Source organism: Patiria miniata, unplaced genomic scaffold, assembly GCF_015706575.1.
Source record: "Patiria miniata isolate m_02_andy unplaced genomic scaffold, ASM1570657v1 HiC_scaffold_9, whole genome shotgun sequence".
Taxonomy (NCBI): Eukaryota; Metazoa; Echinodermata; class Asteroidea; order Valvatida; family Asterinidae; genus Patiria; species Patiria miniata.
Genome location: NW_024037076.1, coordinates 7,904,839 through 7,925,435, shown reverse-complemented (window position 1 = coordinate 7,925,435; position 20,597 = coordinate 7,904,839). Strand labels below are relative to the sequence as shown.

General features: G+C 38.2%; 2 protein-coding genes across 2 annotated transcripts; one reads left to right on the top strand and one right to left on the bottom strand.

Annotated features, from left to right (window-relative positions):
- Positions 1-81: 81 nt before the first annotated feature.
- LOC119720673 (protein NCBP2AS2 homolog) lies at positions 82-4,709 on the top strand. Its single transcript, XM_038190465.1, has 5 exons — positions 82-151; positions 2,330-2,406; positions 2,529-2,562; positions 2,782-2,854; positions 3,683-4,709. The coding sequence occupies exons 2-5, from the start codon at positions 2,384-2,386 to the stop codon at positions 3,865-3,867; spliced, it is 315 nt and encodes a 104-aa protein (XP_038046393.1). The 5' UTR covers positions 82-151; positions 2,330-2,383; the 3' UTR covers positions 3,868-4,709.
- Positions 4,710-5,796: 1,087 nt separating this feature from the next.
- Positions 5,797-11,564, bottom strand: LOC119721009 (60S ribosomal protein L23). Its single transcript, XM_038190874.1, has 5 exons — positions 11,486-11,564; positions 10,064-10,147; positions 8,280-8,408; positions 7,342-7,455; positions 5,797-5,980 (listed from the first exon to the last, which is right to left on the bottom strand). Exons 1-5 carry the CDS (start codon positions 11,496-11,498, stop codon positions 5,898-5,900), a joined length of 423 nt encoding a protein of 140 aa, XP_038046802.1. The 5' UTR covers positions 11,499-11,564; the 3' UTR covers positions 5,797-5,897.
- Positions 11,565-20,597: the final 9,033 nt, after the last annotated feature.

The window sequence follows — 20,597 nt, the reverse complement described above, 5'->3', positions numbered from 1 at the left end:
AATGCTATATCCGACACGAATTACGACTACTTACCAGTGGCGATTTAAGTCTGGTCCCCTGTCATCAATTAATGCTAATTTAATTGCAATGGATGAGGGAGCCCGACCAGTCCACTAGTGAAGTACGCGAAATGCATTCGCCGGTGTCGCGGTATGTTTTTTTCCGTAGTTCGAATTACTTCAAAATAGGCTTTAAAACTTGTTTTCTGTAATGTTTATCGTAAAATATTGATACTCTATTATAAATTTGAGACATCAATTGTACTTAAATTATATTTACTTCGGGGAAACCTTGGAAAGAAGTTAATCCAATACCTCTCTGACTTATGTACAAAGTCTATGGGAGTTTAGCCCCACTAGTGTGGCTGTTGTGCCCATTCTTGAAAATCACGCATTCTCGAGAGTGGGCATGCACATTCTCGAGAATGGGCGCGCATTCTTAAGAATGAGCGCCCATTCTTAAGAACGAGCACGCGTTCTTAAGAATGAGCGCTCATTCTTAAGATTGGGTGGGAATATCACGTGCACAATTTATGAATTTTGCCCAATCTTAACAAACATTGCACGACATAATTATGTTAAATGAATTGTATAGCGGTTAAAAGGGAAACAATTCATATAAAGAGGAAAGAAAATGTGCTATGCTTCTGTACTCATATAACTGCGATAATTTGAATCAAATTAAACCTGTTATTATTGCTTTTTTCTGCCCACTATGGGAAGTTTTGTAATAACGGAGGACTGGGAACTAGTCTGGGAAGTGCTTTGTTTAGGCTAGACAAGTTACAAGTCCCTGCATGTATCATATGCGTGCCACGAAAAAAAAACGATGTCCAGAAGCTGCCAAAATTGCTCTTTTGACTAGATAGAATCCAGCTCTGCGACGTTATGGTGGGATGTGAACAATAAATTGGTGGCAATTTAAATGGGAAATAGCATTAGCACTATGGGATGTCGCAGTATTCATTCTCATTCTTCACATTCTTCATTCTTACGTCCCCCCCCCCCCCCCCCCCCCCCCCCCCGCTTTTATTATCCCAAAAATCAGAATTCTTTGCACTAGTATTATTATGTCTCTTATATTTTCCCGGTCCCCCCCCCCCCCCCATATTAATACGCCTTTACTTATCATATCCACTCTACTTTTCAGCGCCTTGCGTTGCAACAGTATAATTATTGAGAATCAGTGAACGAGGATTCAGCTAGACTTGCCAAGCGCAGCCGGTGCTCGGCATCAACAAGACCGTTATCTTGTCGCGCATTCTCGAGAATGTGCGCTCAATCTGGAAGAGTTATTTTTTGCCAAGATTGAGCAAGGATCCAGTTGCACATTCTCAAGAATGTGCATGCCCATTCTCGAGAATGCGTGATTTTCAAGAATGGGCACAACATGGCCGCGATATTATTACTGCGCTGTACAGCGCAGCAATATCGCGGCCACACTATATAGTGGGGCTAATGGGAGTTGTGAAACAATATTGATATGTACCGTAGAACCATGGAGAAATGGTAGAACATGTACAGCTATAAAAGTGTTGGGGTTTTTTTAGGCAGTGTATATTTTGCCGGAGACGGCAAACCTTTAGTAAACGTTAGTTTGCCGGATATGCACTGAACATGCGCAGTTACTGTTTTTTTGTACTTAAACATTTTCCGGTGAAAAGTTTTAGTCTGGCTCCATGCCAAAATTATCGTTGTTACCTCGTATTCACAGGATGGGATTCAGACCATTTTATAATTTCGGACTTTATTTCCCTTTAAAAAAAAATCCTCCAGAGCCACAAATCTGAAAAAGAAAATGTAATACTCTGCAAAAATTGTTTGAGACCTGTTAAAATAATAAAAGAAGAATATTCTTATTTATTTGGGGATGAGAAAAAAAAACTTAAAAATGTGGTGCAGTCGGAATCGAACGCGAGTCATCCCGCTTACTAGAGCCTTTGCTTAACCATTACACCAAACGTGCTACACAACTTTTGGTGGGAATTTAATACATCTTATAATTCAGCCCTATTTTAAAGAGTGCAGCGCCCTCTGTTGATATGGATTGCCGCCAGCAAACCTTTAGTAATCGTTAGTTTGCCGTCATTACCTCCGGCAAAATATCCACTATCTTTTTTTTAACGCAGTGGCTTTTGTTATGGCAGTCGACCGTCTGGTTCACTTGGACCTAATTACAAGTATTACACCAACGTCAGGATCTTTGGATCTTGGAACCAGAAACAAGTGAATGGTTCTCGGACTTAATCCTCCAAAGCCATCATGTTACGCTGTCGTAACGATAGCCACTATGTATTTTAACTGTTAATGTTTACATTGTTTTCCCCAGCTTATCTGAATGACGTCATCAAAACTCAAGTGATCTCCTTGCTGAAAGTGCAACATGCCTCTTCGATTCCTACTAAGGTATGTTTCAATTCCTTTTCCATTATTTCGTAATTGAGTTTAGTAAATTCTTGACATATTTTACAATTAGGCCTATAACCATTTCTAGATTCTTAAAAAAAAACTTTTTCTTTTATTTTCAGATATCTCGCAAACAATGAACAGCTCATTGAGAAGGTGAGTCCAAATTGAATGGAAAATTGTTCATCAAATCTATGTTGAAAAGTCGTGCAGGAAAATATCACTTTTTACTCTACTCCTCCAAGAAAGCCTAAATATTTTTGACATACATGTATTCCGAAACTGCATGTGTACATGAAAAATCAATATTTACATAACTTGTTTCAACGTACTAGCCAAGTTTGGTTAAAACAGATTTTTGCCCTTTTTTTTCAGCTGGCAGAATCGCGGGTCATGAGACGGATAGCCCAGATTACTGCATACAGCATGAACAAAGCACAGGCTATGAGTAAGTTACAATGTACATGGCTTTTTTTTTTTTTAGGGTTCCTTGATTCTAGACAGTTCTTTCTTCAGGCATACAACAAAAGAGGAAATTCCTAGCTTTGAAAGACTTTATACAGTTTGTTCAGGTTTTAAAGATATAGTCCATCCTTTGTAATTTGTGCATTTTGTTCGATTGAAGCAACAAAAGTGTTCAAAATCTAATGAAGGATGCTGAACAACTAACCTGATGAAGTTTCAGCTAAGCTTCAGCTGTTTATTCCGAGAAAAACAGCATTCTAGGATCTCAATTTCAAATCAAAAGGTACTGAATCATGTTTTGAATTGTTTTGAATTGCAGCTATACGCGACGTCGCGCACTGATCCGACGAATTATAGCGACCACGCGTGGGTGTGCGTCGTGCCAATGCTTGCGCGCGCTGCGCCGAATAACAAAATGAACTACTCATTTAAATTTTCAACAATAATTACGCCAGTTACTTTTCGGATGGCTACAAATGATGGACTATAGCTTTAATATCATTTGTGAAATTTAAAAATGAGGAAATCGGCTAATTCGAGGAAAAGTGGAATGCCTGCTTGTTTTATTTAAACATGATCTTTTCATTTACAGTAAACTTGCAATGTTTTGAAGTTAGGGAAGAAGTATTAAGGAAGGTAGGAAAGTTTTTTGAAAGATTGTCAAATCACGAGTTCAAAGAGAGGGCATCGTTTCAGAGGTGCTGGACTTTACTTGGAAGGGGGTAGGGGTTCCTCTCTTTTAATCATAGTATCTTCAGAAAGTTTGTTGCAGTTTGAGTGATGGTATAATAAGCTTGACATTTGAATTCAGGTCATGAAGCCATTGAGAAGGCATCCGAGTCGGAGACTCTGAAGAAGATGGCCGAAGAGAGCAGACAGCAGAGTCAGAAGGGAACCAGGATTGCCTCGTCTTTCACTAGGAACTTTGCCAGAGAACTCAGAGACGGAATGAAGGACATTGAGAAAGAGATCAAGAAGAAACAGTTCAAGGATTGAGATGCATTGCCATGGATTTCATGGACTATTTGTGATACCAGGAAAGTGCTTTTGAGCTGTGAACAAGGCAGTGGCGTAACTAAAGGAAGGGGACCATTGCCTCCCCCTCCCCCCAGGCGTGTGCTCCATTGATGAGGCCCTTCCTTGAGAAATTGAGGCCCCTTTTGTAATCCCTGCAAATTATACCCCAGTAATGCCGCTTGAAGAAGAGTCAAATTTAATGGAGCTACAAAGGCAAAAACTTGCAAGAGACAGAAAAATTTACTTAAAATGGCAAACATACTGAATGTGTGGCATATATTGCTACTGGCCTGGTTCCGAGGGTTCCCCCCCCCCCAAGTTTTCTGCTTTAATGTACATGTAGCTCCATAATATTTGCCCCAGAACTTCATTTGTAGTTCTACATGAGCCATTTCCACCAAGAAAATTGCTTTAAATTTTGTGAGAATTCACAAAGTATTAAAACTTCTTATCCGATTTCCCCAATAGAACATCACCTATGTCTTAATATTTTCTTCAAATTCTCCCTAAAGGTATTAAAAATCCCTCGTTAAAACACATGGTCACAAACTTCAAGTTTAGGATTTAAATCGGCATATATGTTTTTTAATGAGGGTACAATTTGCATATTGCTCTATTTTTCTGCGGTAAAGGGGTTTGTGAACATGCATTCAGGGCATGATGAAACTATGTTTACCTACGGATAAGAGATGCATTATGAGATTGTAGGGTTTCATTGACTTGTATATAGAACTATTTAAATTCCTGTAATTTTATGGATTTGTAAAGTTTTAATTGTGATTACCATGTACAGAATAAACAACATGAATGTAGCCCACTTGCGTATTGGCGTCTAGTCTGTGGTTTTGTATTTGTAAAAAAGGTCACACAAAGTTGAGGAAAACGCCCTTGCAGAGATGCTAATATTGTCAGTTTAAAATTAGGGAGACTTTGATGTGGGTTCCAAGGGCCTACCCTTCCATACGTAGCGCTATATGTCAAAGAGGGAACCAACCAACGATCGAGAGCCTTGGTTCAATCGTCGGCAAAAGCTTATGTTTTTCTTTACTTTGCGCTAGATTTCCAGCGCAAGACCTCGTATGCGAATACAGATAATGTAGGCGGGGCTAATATGTGGAGTGTCGAATCACACCTTGGTAAATCCGGACGTCATCAAATTATTTGCAGCTATTCCGCCTTTTGCGGACGTGACAGGAACCACAGTTTTTGTGCATTGGTGCCGTGTGCAGAGACACACAATGTGTACGTGTATGGATTGTGTACGGTGCCACGTTTCACTATTCAAGTTTCCACGCAATGATTGACCAATAAGAAAACGACATTTAAGGTCAGCTAAGGCTATTAACATAATGAGCACCACCCCCAAAACCTCACATGGACGATTGAACCAAGGCGCTAGATCGGGTCCAACTGATTTGCATAAAAAATAGTGGCCACGTGAGGTCGCTGTTCACGCTGTTTTTTTAATGCACTGTATGCATAGACATATGACTGCATGCATAGCGCTAGCGAAGATATCGTTTACCACGCTACGGCCGGGTGAATAACAACTAGCGCCTTGACCAAGGCTACTGTTGGAGTAAGGTTCGAAGCCTACCCAGTTTTATTACCCTAGTTTTTCAGATCAATTTGGAAGCATTTTAAAGCAGTACCAAGTAAATGTGAAATGCCATGACACTTCAGGCGTTATTTGGCAGGCAATTTCAGTATCTTCAAGAGAAGACAAGGGCAAAAGTTTCTTTTAACATTAACTTTACAGGAAATGTGCTTTTCCAAGTCCAATTTGAATTTCTCCGACTTCATTCACAGAAGCAGTTGAACAATTTTTTTAAGCAGTAATTCTGAATTTAAAAAAAAAAAATTCATAAAGACTGACTCAAACTGAAATAACTGAAATCACGACAACTATTTCCAGTAAGCTTTTTAAAGAAATCTGGTTTTATTTTACTACATCTCACTGCCAGCGTATTATTGGACTATAAACATTTTTGTCTTCGTGGGTCCAGTCATCAGGCTATGCTTCCGGCGTTGCTGGCAATTCGGGGCCACAGGTCAGCGCATTCCTTGGCTACTGGTCCGGTGATGGCAGAGCCTGGGCAAGGGAGGAAAAGACGACCGCAAAAAAAAAAATCAATTATGAACTGCTCAAACGATTTCAACAAGGGAGAACATTTGCGTTATTACAGAGGGTGAACTAGACTACAGACAAGTCTCGTTATAACAAACTCGTTCGGACCTAGCGAAATTGTTTGTTATATCAGAATTTTGTATTAAGAGGAACATCAGTCCCATTCATTGTGCACATAAATGCACAGTCGGGACCAAGGCTTTATGTTTGTTGTAACCAGAATTTTGTATTAACAGAGTTTGTACTAACGAGCATGGACTGTACTTGCACAGTGCCCTCTCACTGGTTTTGTTATTTCAATAAGGAAATAACAGTGTGAGGACCAGGCCTTCTCTGCGTGGTAGTGACCGGGTTGGGGGATGGCCACTGTACATGGACCAAGCCGAACAAAATGAAAGCAAAAGTGCTCCAAATTTTGTGATTTTTCTTCGGACATATTTCCAGATTGTTTGTGTTCATGTTCAGGGACCATATTTTAGCTTAAAGCCAGAGTCCATCATTTGCAGCTATCCAAAAAGTAACTGGCTAAATTATTATTGTTGAAAAACATACTTGGTTGAAAGATAGTAAGGGGACTAAACTCCCTGTGAAATTATTCTTTCTGGCAAGCTGTCATTTTGAAGAAATCAACGAAAGAAGGCATTTTCAACGGTGCGTCTTAAGACGCACCGTTGGAAATTTCCGTTAGTGGTTCATTTTGTTATTCGACGAAACGCGTGCAAGCGTTGACACGACGCACACGCACTTGCTATAATTCGACAGATCGGTGCGCGACATTGCGTAGCTGCAATCGGCTCAGTAAGAGCATGTCTGGGACGCTGAATTCAGGCCCAATTCAAAACATGATTCAGCAACTTTTGATTTGAAATCGAGATCCTAGAATGTTGTTTTTCTCGAAATATACAGCTGAAGCTGAGCTGAAACTTCATCAGTTTAGTTGTTCAGCACCCTTCTGTAGATTTTGAGCACTTTTGTTGCTTCAAACGAACAAAATGCCCAAATTACAAATGATGGACTATACCTTTAAATGCATGGTACCCCTTTCTCTTCTCTTCAATATGCATTGTTATTATTACCCATACTTTGAGAGTGGATTGTATAAAATGGTCTGTTGACTTTCCGTACGGTAGGTAAAAAAAAAAAATACGTACACACTGTATAACTTTCTGAAAATAAATTAATGTCACACACAACATGCAGCCAACTTATCAATGTTTTTGTTCATTTCACACGCAACAAAAGATCTAGTAGATAACAATATGAAATCTTTATTCAATAAATAAGTTGTAGCTCTGGAAAATAAATTGAGAAAATGTAAAACCCACCTTTCATTTCTCCTTTGACGTTGACGATGACCCCCGCGTTGTCTTCAAAGTACAACACCACTCCATCGCGTCTCCTGAACGGTTTTCTCTGCCTGATGACCACGGCCGGAATGACTGCAAAAAGAAGTGTAACAAAAATCTCTTGGCTTTTTTTTGGCTAGGAACCTTCCAAAATTTTCAATGTCTTATACTCTGCAGAAAGTGATGATCCATTCTATGTACTACTCCAAATCCTGCAAAATACTTCAAAAAAAAAAAAACTTGTGCGTTTATGTACAGAATCTGGGACAATTAGGGTTAAAACACCTGCAGGCTCAAATTTGAATTATACAAGACTAAATACATTGCCATGTGATTCACACTTAGCAGATGTCATTTGATTGACCAATTCAGGCTTAAAATGTGTCAATTTTTTAAATAACCAGTGTTTCAGAATTTTTTCAAACTGAACTGACAGAGGCCTTGGGTCTTTCATATTAACCCTAACCTTCCCAAATCCTCCAAAATCCTCTTTGCAAATTGAAGCATTTTGCAGGATTGAGGCTATATGGCAAAAACGTGTGGCTGATTTTGGAGGATGCACTGCGTCAAGGTCTTGGCCCGGACCTTGTGTTGTTTATGCTCAGCCGTGCATGAATTTAGGCCTAGATTATACTTGAAATCCTCCGCACTGCTCCAGGATGTCACTGGTTCTGCCTCAACATATTGACAGTGATTGCTGGAGGATTGTGCAGGATTGAGGCGGTGGTCACCCCTCCAAGGACCACATTCAAGAAATAATGATTTTGGAGGATTGAGGTTGTATGCAATTTTTACATCAAGGCAGTTGCAGGATTTTGCAGGATTGAGGTTGCATCCTAGCAAAATTGCCTAGCGAGTTAGCCTTAATGGCTGATGATGGGAATACCAGCTCTGGACGGTACTTCTTTTTCACTTACCCTTCTTGCGGAGTTCTGGCTTTCCCTTCTTGACGGTCGAGACAAACAGGTCACCGCATCCAGCTGCCGGTAGCCTGTTCAGACGTCCCTTCACTCCCTTGACGGCAATCACAAACAGGTTCTTACCACCTGCATGGCAAAATAAAAAATAGAAAATTTTCACTAAGATATTTATGATTAAAATTCGGAAAAATGTTGCAACCTGCGCCACTTTTTTCTTCATAAATCATCTCAATGAAGGTCATTCATTGCAAAAATGATAACAAATGAATCTGGGACTGAGAAACATTTCCAATTTTGTGAGGAAATACTTGACTCTCCATAGACTTTGTACACAACCGCTGAAGTGGCGTCAGGTTGCAATATCTTTTCCTAAAATTCTTTGCAAATATGGTAGCAAAACCGTTCCACACACCATATGTGACCTGTTCTGTCACAATCAGACTTTTCTGGGCATAAGGTCGAAAATGATATTTTTACATATTGTTAACATATGTTCTTTTTTCTTTTAATAGGTGGTTTAATTTTTGAAACCGGTCATTCCTGGGCAGAGTTATGCTATTTTGAAGTTCATTGTGTCGAAAAGTAGAAAATGGAGAAAATGGCCACGAACGTCACAAAACAGTTATTTCTTTAACTGATATACCTTATCAAAATCATCAAATATAGTATATGTAGAGTTCAAATTAGGGTTTCAAACTTTTATAATATATTTTAGACATGTTCAGGATTACAAATATGCAAAAATTTGAAAATCGATAAAAATCACCCCCACAGCGTTTTTTGGCCCTATCTCAATTTCAACCTCTGCCCAGAAGCGTCTGCTTTTGACAGAACAGGTCACATATGTGCAGCAATTCCCAGTTGATATCCATTAAATCCCCTCCAAAGTCAAAAAAAAATTCTTAGGGTTGTCCAGTTTTGAATAATTTAGTATTCGATTACTTGAAAAGTGCGTTTGCCCAAATTTTCAGATATTCGAAAATGCCACCTGGAACTGCGCGTCACGCTGGCCAAAAGTTGCACACAGAGCGCGTCAGTGCATGCGGTGATCATATGGTCTGCTGGAGAGTTTTGCACTAAGTATTCTATAACTTTCAAGGGCTTTAACCTGCTCAAAGGATGGGAACAATGAACTGACTAAAAACTGGCACCTGACAATACAGTGCTAAACTTTACGGTAAAATAACATCACAGTCGTGTGTGTATGCATGTAGTTTTTTTAGTTTTGGAATATTCCAACTAGCAAAAGGCTATTCGAATATTCTGTTGACGATCGAATATTTGAATATTCGGGACGACCCTGTGGCTCTCTTCCAGTGATTTTAACTTAACTGGTCATTACTAGGGGTCGATTTAGAGGGGTTTTACATGCACAGATGCAGGTAACTTTGGCTCTGTAAAATTTTGCCTGCGCATGCAAAATTTTTGTTATTCGGCCCAATTTCAAGGAAAAATCTCAGTTGTGCATGTAACTTTTATTTTATGTAACTACATCGACTCCCATCTCTAACAGGAAAATGGCTAGAATGCAATATCCGCAGAGCACTTTTTCACCGTGCAACACCTTAGCGATTGTCAGTCAATCCAGATATGATGCAAAACATCAATTAATATGGGATTAAGAACATTTCCAATTCGACAGATTTTTATAACACCCAATAGGCTTTGTATAGGCCTACAATTGCCAAAATGATGTCACATGTCACAATGGTACTACATTCCTCCTGGGAAATGGACACATTGAAATAAGAAAACCACCATCTTAGCGGAGCGGTACTGACCTGTGTTGTCAGCGCAGTTGATGACCGCTCCCACTGGGAGACCCAGGGAGATACGGAACTTGGAACCAGCCGAACCTCCACGTCCTGAAAATCAAAAAAGAACAAGAAAAGTTAGCAATAGCACACCTTTCCTTGTGACATTTACTGGAAGAATGGCATCTAAGTCACACAAATACCACTGAGCCTGAAACAAGTGGGAACCCTTCTACCCTGTGCAAAATTTATTACTGTGGGGGGGGGGGAATTGTTGCAAGAAATAGCAATAACATTAAAACAATCTATTTTTCGGGTTGAACTCAAATAGCATGTGTTAAATTTAAAAACAATTCATCTATTCCCATCATAACATAATTAACAGTCAGGTCATGCAGGTAGGCCTATGCAGTGTGGGAAGAATTTCATACATGGACATCACTAATTCTTCCCTGCAGCTAGTGACCCATCAGCCATCAGAAAGCGATACCATGCCCTAAAATTAAACTAATAAAAGTCAAATTTAGCATGGAAATATTGAAGCATTTAGGCCTGGGCTAGGGGGTTACTGTCTTTACTGAGAAAACATAATTTTTCAGACCAGTCTGTACTGTAGTATAGGGTTTGTGCATAGGGTGTCAAGTGATGTCCATGTATGGAATTCTCTCCTGCAGTATGCCTATATTGAGAATAATCGTTCCATACGGGTCCTACTAAACTGCGTCAACAAGCGTCAACATGCGCCAACGGTCGTCAACAAGCATCAACAAATTTTGAATATGCTTTTGAACATTAAAAGTAGCTTTATATGGTAGAAAAAGCAATAAAGAACATCTTCTGCATATCACTTAAAGAAAATTATTTTGTTGTCTTTTTGAACGCGAAATGTACGATGAATTTGTCGATTAGTGTTGGCCGCCATTTTGTTTACGTGAAGCTAGCCGTACCACAAATGCGCGAAGTGTACAGCACCATCCAAACAAGATGGCGGCCAACACTAATCGACAAATTCGTCGTACATTTCGCGTTCAAAAAAACAACTTTTAAAATAATTTTTAACTTTAACTGTGATTATGCAGAAGATGTTCTTTATTGCTAAAGCTACTTTTAATGTTCAAAAGCATATACGAAATTTGTTGATGCTTGTTGACGACCGTTAACGCTTGCTGACGCTTGTTGACGCAGTTTAGTAGGACCGTCCACATCATTACACAGTGTATAAATAATGGCGTACATTTGTACGTAAAGTGAGCCTAGATGTTGCAGAAAGAACGGACCTTTTTTATAACCGTAAATTCATGAATTCCTGGCACAATAAATAACATATATGACACATCTACAGCAACGCAGAGTAAACATGTTTAATTTAATACAACGATTGGTTGAATTTACAATCACTGCAGGCCGATGCTGGTCGATTTAAAACGAAGACTGTTCGAAATCACTCACCTCTCTTCGACATGTTGGATCAAAAAGACTGGTTTAGTGTCTGCCACTTGAGGGCGCTGTTTATAGAGACAAAATGCACATTTCCCATAAACGCATTTTATTTCTGTAATAATTCCACTTTCCACAAATATACAAAGGACGGATTAAAGTATTATTTTTTTTGGTATTGCCTTCTTGAATGAACAGTCCTGATCCATGTAGTTGTCTATACTTGGTCCGTTTCATGAACATTAGAATATCCATGCCCCTAGCTCCCAACCCGCCAAGCTATCACGTCACTCGGGGCGGAGGGGGAGGATGGGCAAGGGGGGGGGGGGCATGCTCTCTCTCTCCCCCTCCCCCCCCCCCCTCCTTCCAAAAAAAAGCGAACTCAATTTATTTGTTTGTTTAAGTGACGTCGCAATAAATAAAGGCAGACACTGCGTACACCACCATCTTGTCCTTAATAATTAAAGTGGTCAGATTTGCCTCAGATCGAGCGCACCACAGAGCATCTAGAACGGGCCCCGAACCCCACGCCGTAGTTTTGGAACCCCCAGCCCCCCCCCCCCCCCCAAAGGTGTTCTAGATCTGCCCTTGTGTCACGTTCGTGTGAACACTCAATCACATAATAACTGTGATGGCGGAGCAATATAGATCAGGCCTTCCTTGGCTACGAACCCCTTTCCCGGCTCCACCCCCCCCCCCCCGGAGTTATTATTGCCTGCCCGTCGATACAGTTTTCGTTCTATTCAATCCGGAAAGAAGACGATCATATAGAGCCTTATGCTTGTAGCGTTCTTAATTCGCTTATTTCATCACAAACAGGCAAAAAGGGCACTGGAGTGGGCAAAAGGGTAGGCCTCTGGAAGCCCATACAGAATTTGCAATAATCATCAGCAAAGAAATATTCAACCTTTTTTTCTTGTGACGGCAAATTTTCTTCAGATAGGCCCGTGTTCGTTTGGATCCGATGATTCTGGAACTCGCTGAACAGAAGCCGGTTTGAGGTGACACCACGCTCATTCGCGCAAATTGGCACCGTAGATCGAATTAAGGGGAGTGCCGATGCCTGCTCAGAAAGTGGATGTCACCGAAGTAAAACATTATGGTTCTGGCCATTTTGAGGGATGTTCCCTTGCCTTCGACTTCACGCCTAAATTAAGTTAGGTCGACTTGCCTATGCGCAAATTTCGCAGCGCTTTTGCTGCTTTGGGGAGGTCAGCCTGGTCTATGTTCTTCCATCACCCGCCTCATATACAACCAGCAAGTGAAAGTGTCACCTATAGCTGTGAAGTGGCTAATCATAAAATACATACAGACAATACTATCGGACCAAGTTTTTTCATCGGGGATTGACGTTGACGCCCCGGCCTCCCCAGGAAAAAAGTCTTTCCTACCCGAAAACTGAATAGACCGGCCGCTTTCAATATCACTTTACGCATAATGTTGAAAAAAATAATAAGCTGGGGCATTGAGGACTCGGAGGAAAATCGGCTCTCATGAGAAAGGAATTACCACGAGCGTGCCCCAGGCGTGCTAACAACTCACATTAAACGTAAAAATTTACGCCTATATAGGGCTATATTAGTGGAGGTTTGTGGTAACACCATATGGACATCTCTTTTGTGAAGATGTGTGGTTCTGAAAAGAAGCGGTTGGTTGTAAGACTCAACGTTCCAATCAGTATGCTCTGATCGTCAGGAAACGATCACCCAACTCCATAAATTGCAGCCCCATCCCACCAGTCTGGCCACCTCCTGAAGACGATCAGAGCATACTGATCGGAACGTCGAGTTTTACAACCGAACCGGTTCTTTTCAGAACTGACCACACATCTTCCCAAAATTTCCATATGCATGGTGTTATACCGCAAACCTTCACTATAGTATGGCGTGTCAAACGTTGCAATATTCAATATTTTGCAATGTATATGTTGGATGTTCAATATCTTTTACATTTATGTGCGATGTTCCATATATATAAGATTGGGAAAAATTAGATGTTCATGAAAAAAATTCATATTGTAAGGGTTAACCTTGGGTTAATCTTGCTTTTTTAGCAAAATTTGGAGCATATTTTACTAAAATTGGGCAAAATCAGATGCTTCAAAAAAATCCAGATGTAAAGTTTCCGCAAAACAGCTGTTGAAAAAGAGCCCAATCAGGCGCGGTTCTACGGGGGGGGGGGGGGGCTGGGGGGGGGTGGCTTTAGCCCCCCCCCCCAAAAAATTTTTTGTCTAGCCCCCCCCCCCAAAAAAATTCCGTAAAAAGAAATTGCAAAAGCAAAAAGGATTGTGATGTACATGCAAACGGTCTCCCCCTAAAGAAATAGTCATGACGAGGGTGCATTTGTAGTTAATATAGTGTGAATGATTTTAGGATTTTATTGGCGCTCCCCATTGAAAATAGGCATGGCATTCCACCCCCACCCCCCCCCCCCCCCCCCCACCTATTGATTTTCGGAGGCCTAAGTGTCTGGAGAAAATAACCGGTCTTATTACATTTTAGCACGCCTCCCTGAAAAAATTCTGGATCCACCCTGCTAGCCCCCCCCCCTCAAAAAAAATATTGGTTCTAGAACCGCGCCTGAGCCCAATGTTGAACTTTACTGAGTCTTAGGTCTATCGAGGGGACGATCCTTATTTCAACTCCCGTATATTCGCTGACAGTCTATATTTTTCTGTTTAAGAAAGTCGAAATAGCTGAAGAGGGAGGTGAGAATCTATTATGCCCAGATACAAAGAGTAGAAATCTACGCGTCTGCCTTTTGAAAATACACAATTGCGGTGTTCATTGTTGCGTAATGATCCGCCTAGCACACGACTGTTTTGCACATTACGCGTCTGCCTTTTGAAAATACACAATTGCGGTGTTCATTGTTCCGTAATGATCCGCCTAGCACACGACTGTTTTGCACATTAGGCTGAGTTATGCAGCTTCCTAACAAACCAAACACACTGGGCTCATTATATCGACTTGTTTTTACCTATTAAGGTAAAGCAAATGGACCCAGTAATCCTCCTGGCGCGTTTGCCATCTATAAAGACAACTTTTCTCAGTTTAAGGAAAATTCTAAGGTAACGAAATGGCCAAGTGGTTACGATTCGTCATCCACAGTTAGCGGGGTCCTTGGTTCGAATCCCGCTGGTGTCTTTTTGGTTTTTTAACGTATGAGTTCAATTATTCACTATAAGAGATTTTAGTTTCCCGTCGTAAAGTACCAACAGTACCTTAGCTTAATCGGTAAGCACTGCTGCTGGTACTGTCCGCGAGTTCCAGGTTGGCGCCTTCGTACAGGTTCAGGGCATGTGGTCCACTCGGGAGGATCAGGCTTAGGGGCCGCCCTGTTCCTCCCTTAGCTCTTTGCTTTTACATGGTGCCTGGCCCTCCGGGGTTATATGGATGGATAGGGAAGGAAGTGTGTATTGGTCGGGGACGCCGAGACCCCGGAAGAGAACTAAGGGATCGGCTGGGGCATTGTTATGGCTCAGACCGATCCCTGAAAGCTTGACTAGCACATAACTTTTTGATTTTTTTACCCTCTATCTTTTATACTTTGGTTTAGTTTGATATCTACAGCTGCTCGGCAGGTCTACGGGTAGTATCAAAATTGAAACAAAGGTGTATGTCATAAATCAATGAATATTTCATAATTGACTATAATCAAAACGGAGTTTCGTTTGATCAATTTGACTATCATTATATAATGACGCGATTGCCAATTGACGTAAGAAACGCCATAAATTATACCGGGAAAGAATAAAGATGTACATTGTAATATAAATATTATTTATACATCTTTCAAATAACGTGTCTTTAATTGTGAGCATTCCAAACAATACAGTAATTCGCAATAGTAATAGAATGGTATATGATAGCACGATCAATGTGTCTCTATTTAATTTCAAAAAATATAATTTAGGCCCCTATGTGTGAAATATTCTTTGATTGACTATGAGCATTCTATACGAATGAGTTAATTCGCAAAATATAGCAACAACAAAAGAGAAAGGAAAAAAGAGAAAATTCCTTTACCCTAAAAACTGGAAAAAATAATTTGCTTTAAAAAAGTTAAATGGGACACTTCATGTATTGATTTAACAGTTTGCAAGGGGTTAACCTTACATTTTTAGTAAAATTTAGATGTTTATGAAACATTTCAAATTGTAAGGGGTGAACCTTGCATTTTTTTAGCGAAATTGGGCAAAATCAGATCTTTCTGGAAAATTTCAGATTGAAAGGGGTTAACCCTGCTTTTGTAGTAAAATTTGGCAAAATAAGATGTGTATGAAAAATTTCAAATTGTAAGGGGTTTAACCTTTCTTTTTTAGTAAAATTGGGAAACTTTAAATGTTTATGAAACATTTCAAATTGTCAGTGGTTAACCTTGCATTTTTTTAGCAAAATAGGGCAAAATCAGATGTTTATGGAAAATTTCAGATGGTAAGGGGTTAACTTTGCATTTTTAGCAAAATTAGGCAAAATCAGATTTGTATGGAAAATCAAACATTGCCAAATTAGGACAAAATCAGATGTTTCTGGAAAATTGCAGACTGAAAGGGGTTATCCTTGCTTTTTTAAGCGAAATTGGGAAAAATCAGCTGTTTCTTGAAAATTGCAGATTGCAAGGGGTTAACTTGGCATTTTTAGCATGACTGGGCAATATCAGATTTATATGAAAAATCTCAAATTGTAGGGGTGAACCTTGTATTTTTAGCGAAATTGGGCAAATTAAATGTTTATGAAAAATCTCAAATTGTAAGGGGTGAACCTTGCATTTTTTAGCAAAATAGGGCAAAATCGGGTGTTTATGAAAAATGTCAGATTGTAAGGGGTTCACCTTGCATTTTTAGTAAAATTGGGAAAATTTAAATGTTTATGAAAAATTTCAAATTGTCAGTGGTTAACCTTGGCATTTTTTAGCAAAATTGGGCAAAATCAGGTATTTATGGAAAATTTCAGATTGTAAGGGTTAACTTTGCATTTTAGCAAAATTGGGCAAAATCAGATTTGTATGAAAAATCAAAATTTGTAAGGGGTTAAACCTTGCCAAACTAGGGCAAAATCAGATGTTTCTGGAAAATTGCAGATTGTAAGGGGTTTAACTTGGCGTTTTTTAGCATAACTGGGCAATATCAGATTTATATGAAAAAACTCAAATTGTAAGGGGTGAACCTTGTATTTTTTAGCGAAATTGGGCAAAATCAGATCTTTCTGGAAAATTTCAGATTGAAAGGGGTTTAACCTTGCTTTTGTAGTAAAAATTTGGCAAAATAAGATGTGTATGAAAAATTTCAAATTGTAAAGGGTTAACCTTTCTTTTTTAGTAAAATTGGGAAACTTTAAATGTTTATGAAAAATTTCAAATTGTCAGTGGTTAACCTTGCATTTTTTAGCAAAATAGGGCAAAATCAGGTGTTTTATGGAAAATTTCAGATGGTAAGGGGTTAACTTTGCATTTTTAGCAAAATTAGGCAAAATAAGATTTGTATGAAAAATCAAACACTGTAGGGGGTTAACCTTGCCAAATTAGGGCAAAATCAGATGTTTTCTGGAAAATTGCAGATTGAAAGGGGTTAACCTTGCTTTTTTTAAGCGAAATTGGGAAAAATCAGGTGTTTCTTAAAAATTGGCAGATTGCAAGGGGTTAACTTGGCATTTTTAGCATGACTGGGAAATATCAGATTTATATGAAAAATCACAAATTGTAAGGGTGAACCTTGTATTTTTAGCGAAATTGGGCAAATTAAATGTTTATGAAAAATCTCAAATTGTAAGGGGTGAACCTTGCATTTTTTAGCAAAATAGGGCAAAATCGGGTGTTTATGAAAAATGTCAGATTGTAAGGGGTTCACCTTGCATTTTTAGTAAAATTGGGAAAATTTAAATGTTTATGAAAAATTTCAAATTGTCAGTGGTAATTTGCTTGATTTTTGTTTAGCAAAATTGGGCAAATTAAATGTTTATGAAAAATCTCAAATGTCAGTGGTTAACTTTGCAATTTTAGCAAAATTGGGCAAAATCAGATTTGTATGAAAAATCAAAAATTGTAAGGGGTTAAACCTTGCCAAATTAGGGCAAAATCAGATGTTTCTGGAAAATTTCAGATTGTAAGGGGTTAACTTGGCGTTTTTTAGCATAACTGGGCAATATCAGATTTATATGAAAAATCTCAAATTGTAAGGGGTGAACCTTGTATTTTTAGCGAAATTGGGCAAAATCAGATCTTTCTGGAAAAATTTCAGATTGAAAGGGGTTAACCTTGCTTTTGTAGTAAAATTTGGCAAAATAAGATGTGTATGAAAAATTTCAAATTGTAAAGGGTTAACCTTTCTTTTTTAGTAAAATTGGGAAACTTTAAATGTTTATGAAAAATTTCAAATTGTCAGTGGGTTAACCTTGCATTTTTTTAGCAAAATAGGGCAAAATCAGGTGTTTTATGGAAAATTTCAGATGGTAAGGGGGTTAACTTTGCATTTTTAGCAAAATTGGGCAAAATAAGATTTGTATGAAAAATCAAACACTGTAAGGGGTTAACCTTGCCAAATTAGGGCAAAATCAGATGTTTCTGGAAAATTGCAGATTGAAAGGGTTAACCTTGCTTTTTAAGCGAAATTGGGAAAAATCAGCTGTTTCTTAAAAATTGCAGATTGCAAGGGGTTAACTTGGCATTTTTTAGCATGACTGGGCAATATCAGATTTATATGAAAAATCACAAATTGTAAGGGGTGAACCTTGTATTTTTAGCGAAATTGGGCAAATTAAAATGTTTATGAAAAATCTCAAATTGTCAGTGGTTAACCTCGCATTTTTTAGCAAAATTGGGCAAAATCAGGTGTTTATGAAAAATTCAGATTGTAAGGGGTTAACTTTGCATTTTTAGCAAAATTGGGCAAAATCAGATTTGTATGAAAATCAAAATTGTAAGGGTGAAACCTTGCCAAATTAGGGCAAAATCAGATGTTTATGAAAAATTTCAGATTGTAAGGGGTTAACTTGGCATTTTTAGCATGACAAATCACAAATTGTAAGGGGTGAACCTTGTATTTTTAGCGAAATTGGGCAAATTAAATGTTTATGAAAAATCTCAAATTGTCAGTGGTTAACCTCGCATTTTTTAGCATGACTGGGCAATATCAGATTTATATGAAAATCTCAAATTGTAAGGGGTGAACCTTGTATTTTTAGCGAAATTGGGCAAATTAAAAGTTTAAGAAAAATCTCAAATTGTAAGGGGTGAACCTTGCATTTTTTAGCAAAATAGGGCAAAATCGGTGTTTATGAAAAATGTCAGATTGTAAGGGGTTTCACCTTGCATTTTTAGCAAAATTGGGAAAAATCAGATTTGTATGAAAAATCAAAAATTGTAAGAGGTTAACCTTTGCCCAATTAGGGCAAAATCAGATGTTTCTGGAAAATTGCAGATTGAAAGGGGTTAACCTTGCATTTTTAGCAAAACTGGGCAATATCAGATTTTCATGAAAAATCTCAAATTATAAGGGGTGAACCTTGCATTTTTAGCAAAATTGGGCAAAATCAGATGTTTCTGAAAAATTTCAGATGTAAGGGGGTTAACCTTGCTTTTTTAGCAAAATTGGGAAAAATCAGACTTGTATGAAAAATAAAAATTGTTAAGGGTTAACCTTTGGCCAAATTAAGGCACTAAAAAAGAAGGTTAACCCCCTTACATCTGAAATTTTCAAATGTAAGGGGGTTTAACCTTCCTTTTTTAGTAAAATTGTGGAAAATTTTAATGTGCATGAAAAATTCAGATTGTAAAGGGTTTCACCTTGCATTTTTAGCAAAATTGGGGAAAAATCAGATTTGTAATGAAAAATCAAAAATTGTAAGGGGTTTAACTTTTGCCAAACTAGGGCAAAATCACAGATGTTTCTGGAAAATTGCAGATTGAAAGGGGTTAACCTTGCATTTTAAGCAAAATTGGGCAAAATGTTATTTTTATCAAAAATCTCAAATTGTAAGGGGTGAACCTTGCATATATTAGCAAAATTGGGCAAAATCAGATGTTTCTGAAAAACAATTCCGATGTAAGGAATATAACCTTACTTTTTTTTTAGTGAAATTTGGTAAAAAATTAGATGTTTATGAAAAATTTCAAATTGTAAGGGGTTCCGATTGCATTTTTGTTAGCAAAATAGGGCAAAATCAGATGTTTATGGAAAAAATTTCAAATTGTAATGGGTTTAACCTTGCATTTTTAGCAAAATTGGACAAAATCAGATGTTTCTGGAAAAATTTCAGATGCAAGGGATTATCCTTGCTTGTTTAGTGAAAATTGGCAAAGTTAGATGTTTATGAAAAATTTCAAATTATAAGCATTTTTTAAGCGAAATTGGGAAAAAAATCTGATGTTTCTGGAAAATTGCAGATTGTAAGGGATTAACCTTGCTTTTTGAATGAGATTGGGAAAAATTAGATGTTTCATGAAAAAAATTCAAATTGTAAGGGGTTAACCTTGCATTTTTTTTTTGGCAAAATAGGACACAATCAGATGATTCTGGAAAATTGCAGATTGTTAGGGCTTAACCTTGTATTTCAAGCAAAATTGGGCAAAAAGAAATGTTTATGAAAAATTTTAAATTGTAAGAGGTGTACCTTGTATATTTAGTAAAATTTGGCAAAATCAGATAAAATGGTGTGAAAAATCTAAAATGGTAAGGGGTTTAGCCTTGTTTTTTAGCAAAATTTGGAGCGTATTTTACTAAATTTGGGCAAAATCAGATGCTTCTAAAAAATCCAGGTGTAAGTTTCCGCTAAAAATACAAAGTTCACCTCTTACAATTTGAGATTTTTCATATAAAGTGATATTGCCCAGTTATACAAAATGCCAAGTAAACCCCTTACAATCTTCAATTTTCAAGAAACATCTGATTTTTCCCAATTTCGCTTAAAAAGGCAAGGTTAACCCCTTTTAATCTGCAATTTTCCAGAAACATCTGATTTTGCCCTAATTTGGCAAGGTTAACCCCTTACAATTTTAGATTTTTCATACAAATCTGATTTTGCCCAATTTTGCTAAAACTGCAAGTTAACCCCTTACAGTGCGAAATTTTCCATAAACACCTGATTTTGCCCTATTTTGCTAAAAAATGCAAGGTTAACCACTGACA

What these genes read in the sequence shown, in the direction of transcription:
- LOC119721009 (XM_038190874.1), bottom strand. An exon ending in GCCAGAACTCCGCAAGAAGG is followed by an intron (nt 7,456 to 8,279) that starts GTAAGTGAAAAA and finishes TTCTTTTTGCAG; the next exon opens with TCATTCCGGCCGTGGTCATC. An exon ending in CGTCAAAGGAGAAATGAAAG is followed by an intron (nt 5,981 to 7,341) that starts GTGGGTTTTACA and finishes TCCCTTGCCCAG; the next exon opens with GCTCTGCCATCACCGGACCA.
- LOC119720673 (XM_038190465.1), top strand. Translation starts at nt 2,384, where the DNA reads ATGCCTCTTCGATTCCTACTAAG. An exon ending in ATGAACAGCTCATTGAGAAG is followed by an intron (nt 2,563 to 2,781) that starts GTGAGTCCAAAT and finishes CTTTTTTTTCAG; the next exon opens with CTGGCAGAATCGCGGGTCAT. An exon ending in GAACAAAGCACAGGCTATGA is followed by an intron (nt 2,855 to 3,682) that starts GTAAGTTACAAT and finishes ATTTGAATTCAG; the next exon opens with GTCATGAAGCCATTGAGAAG.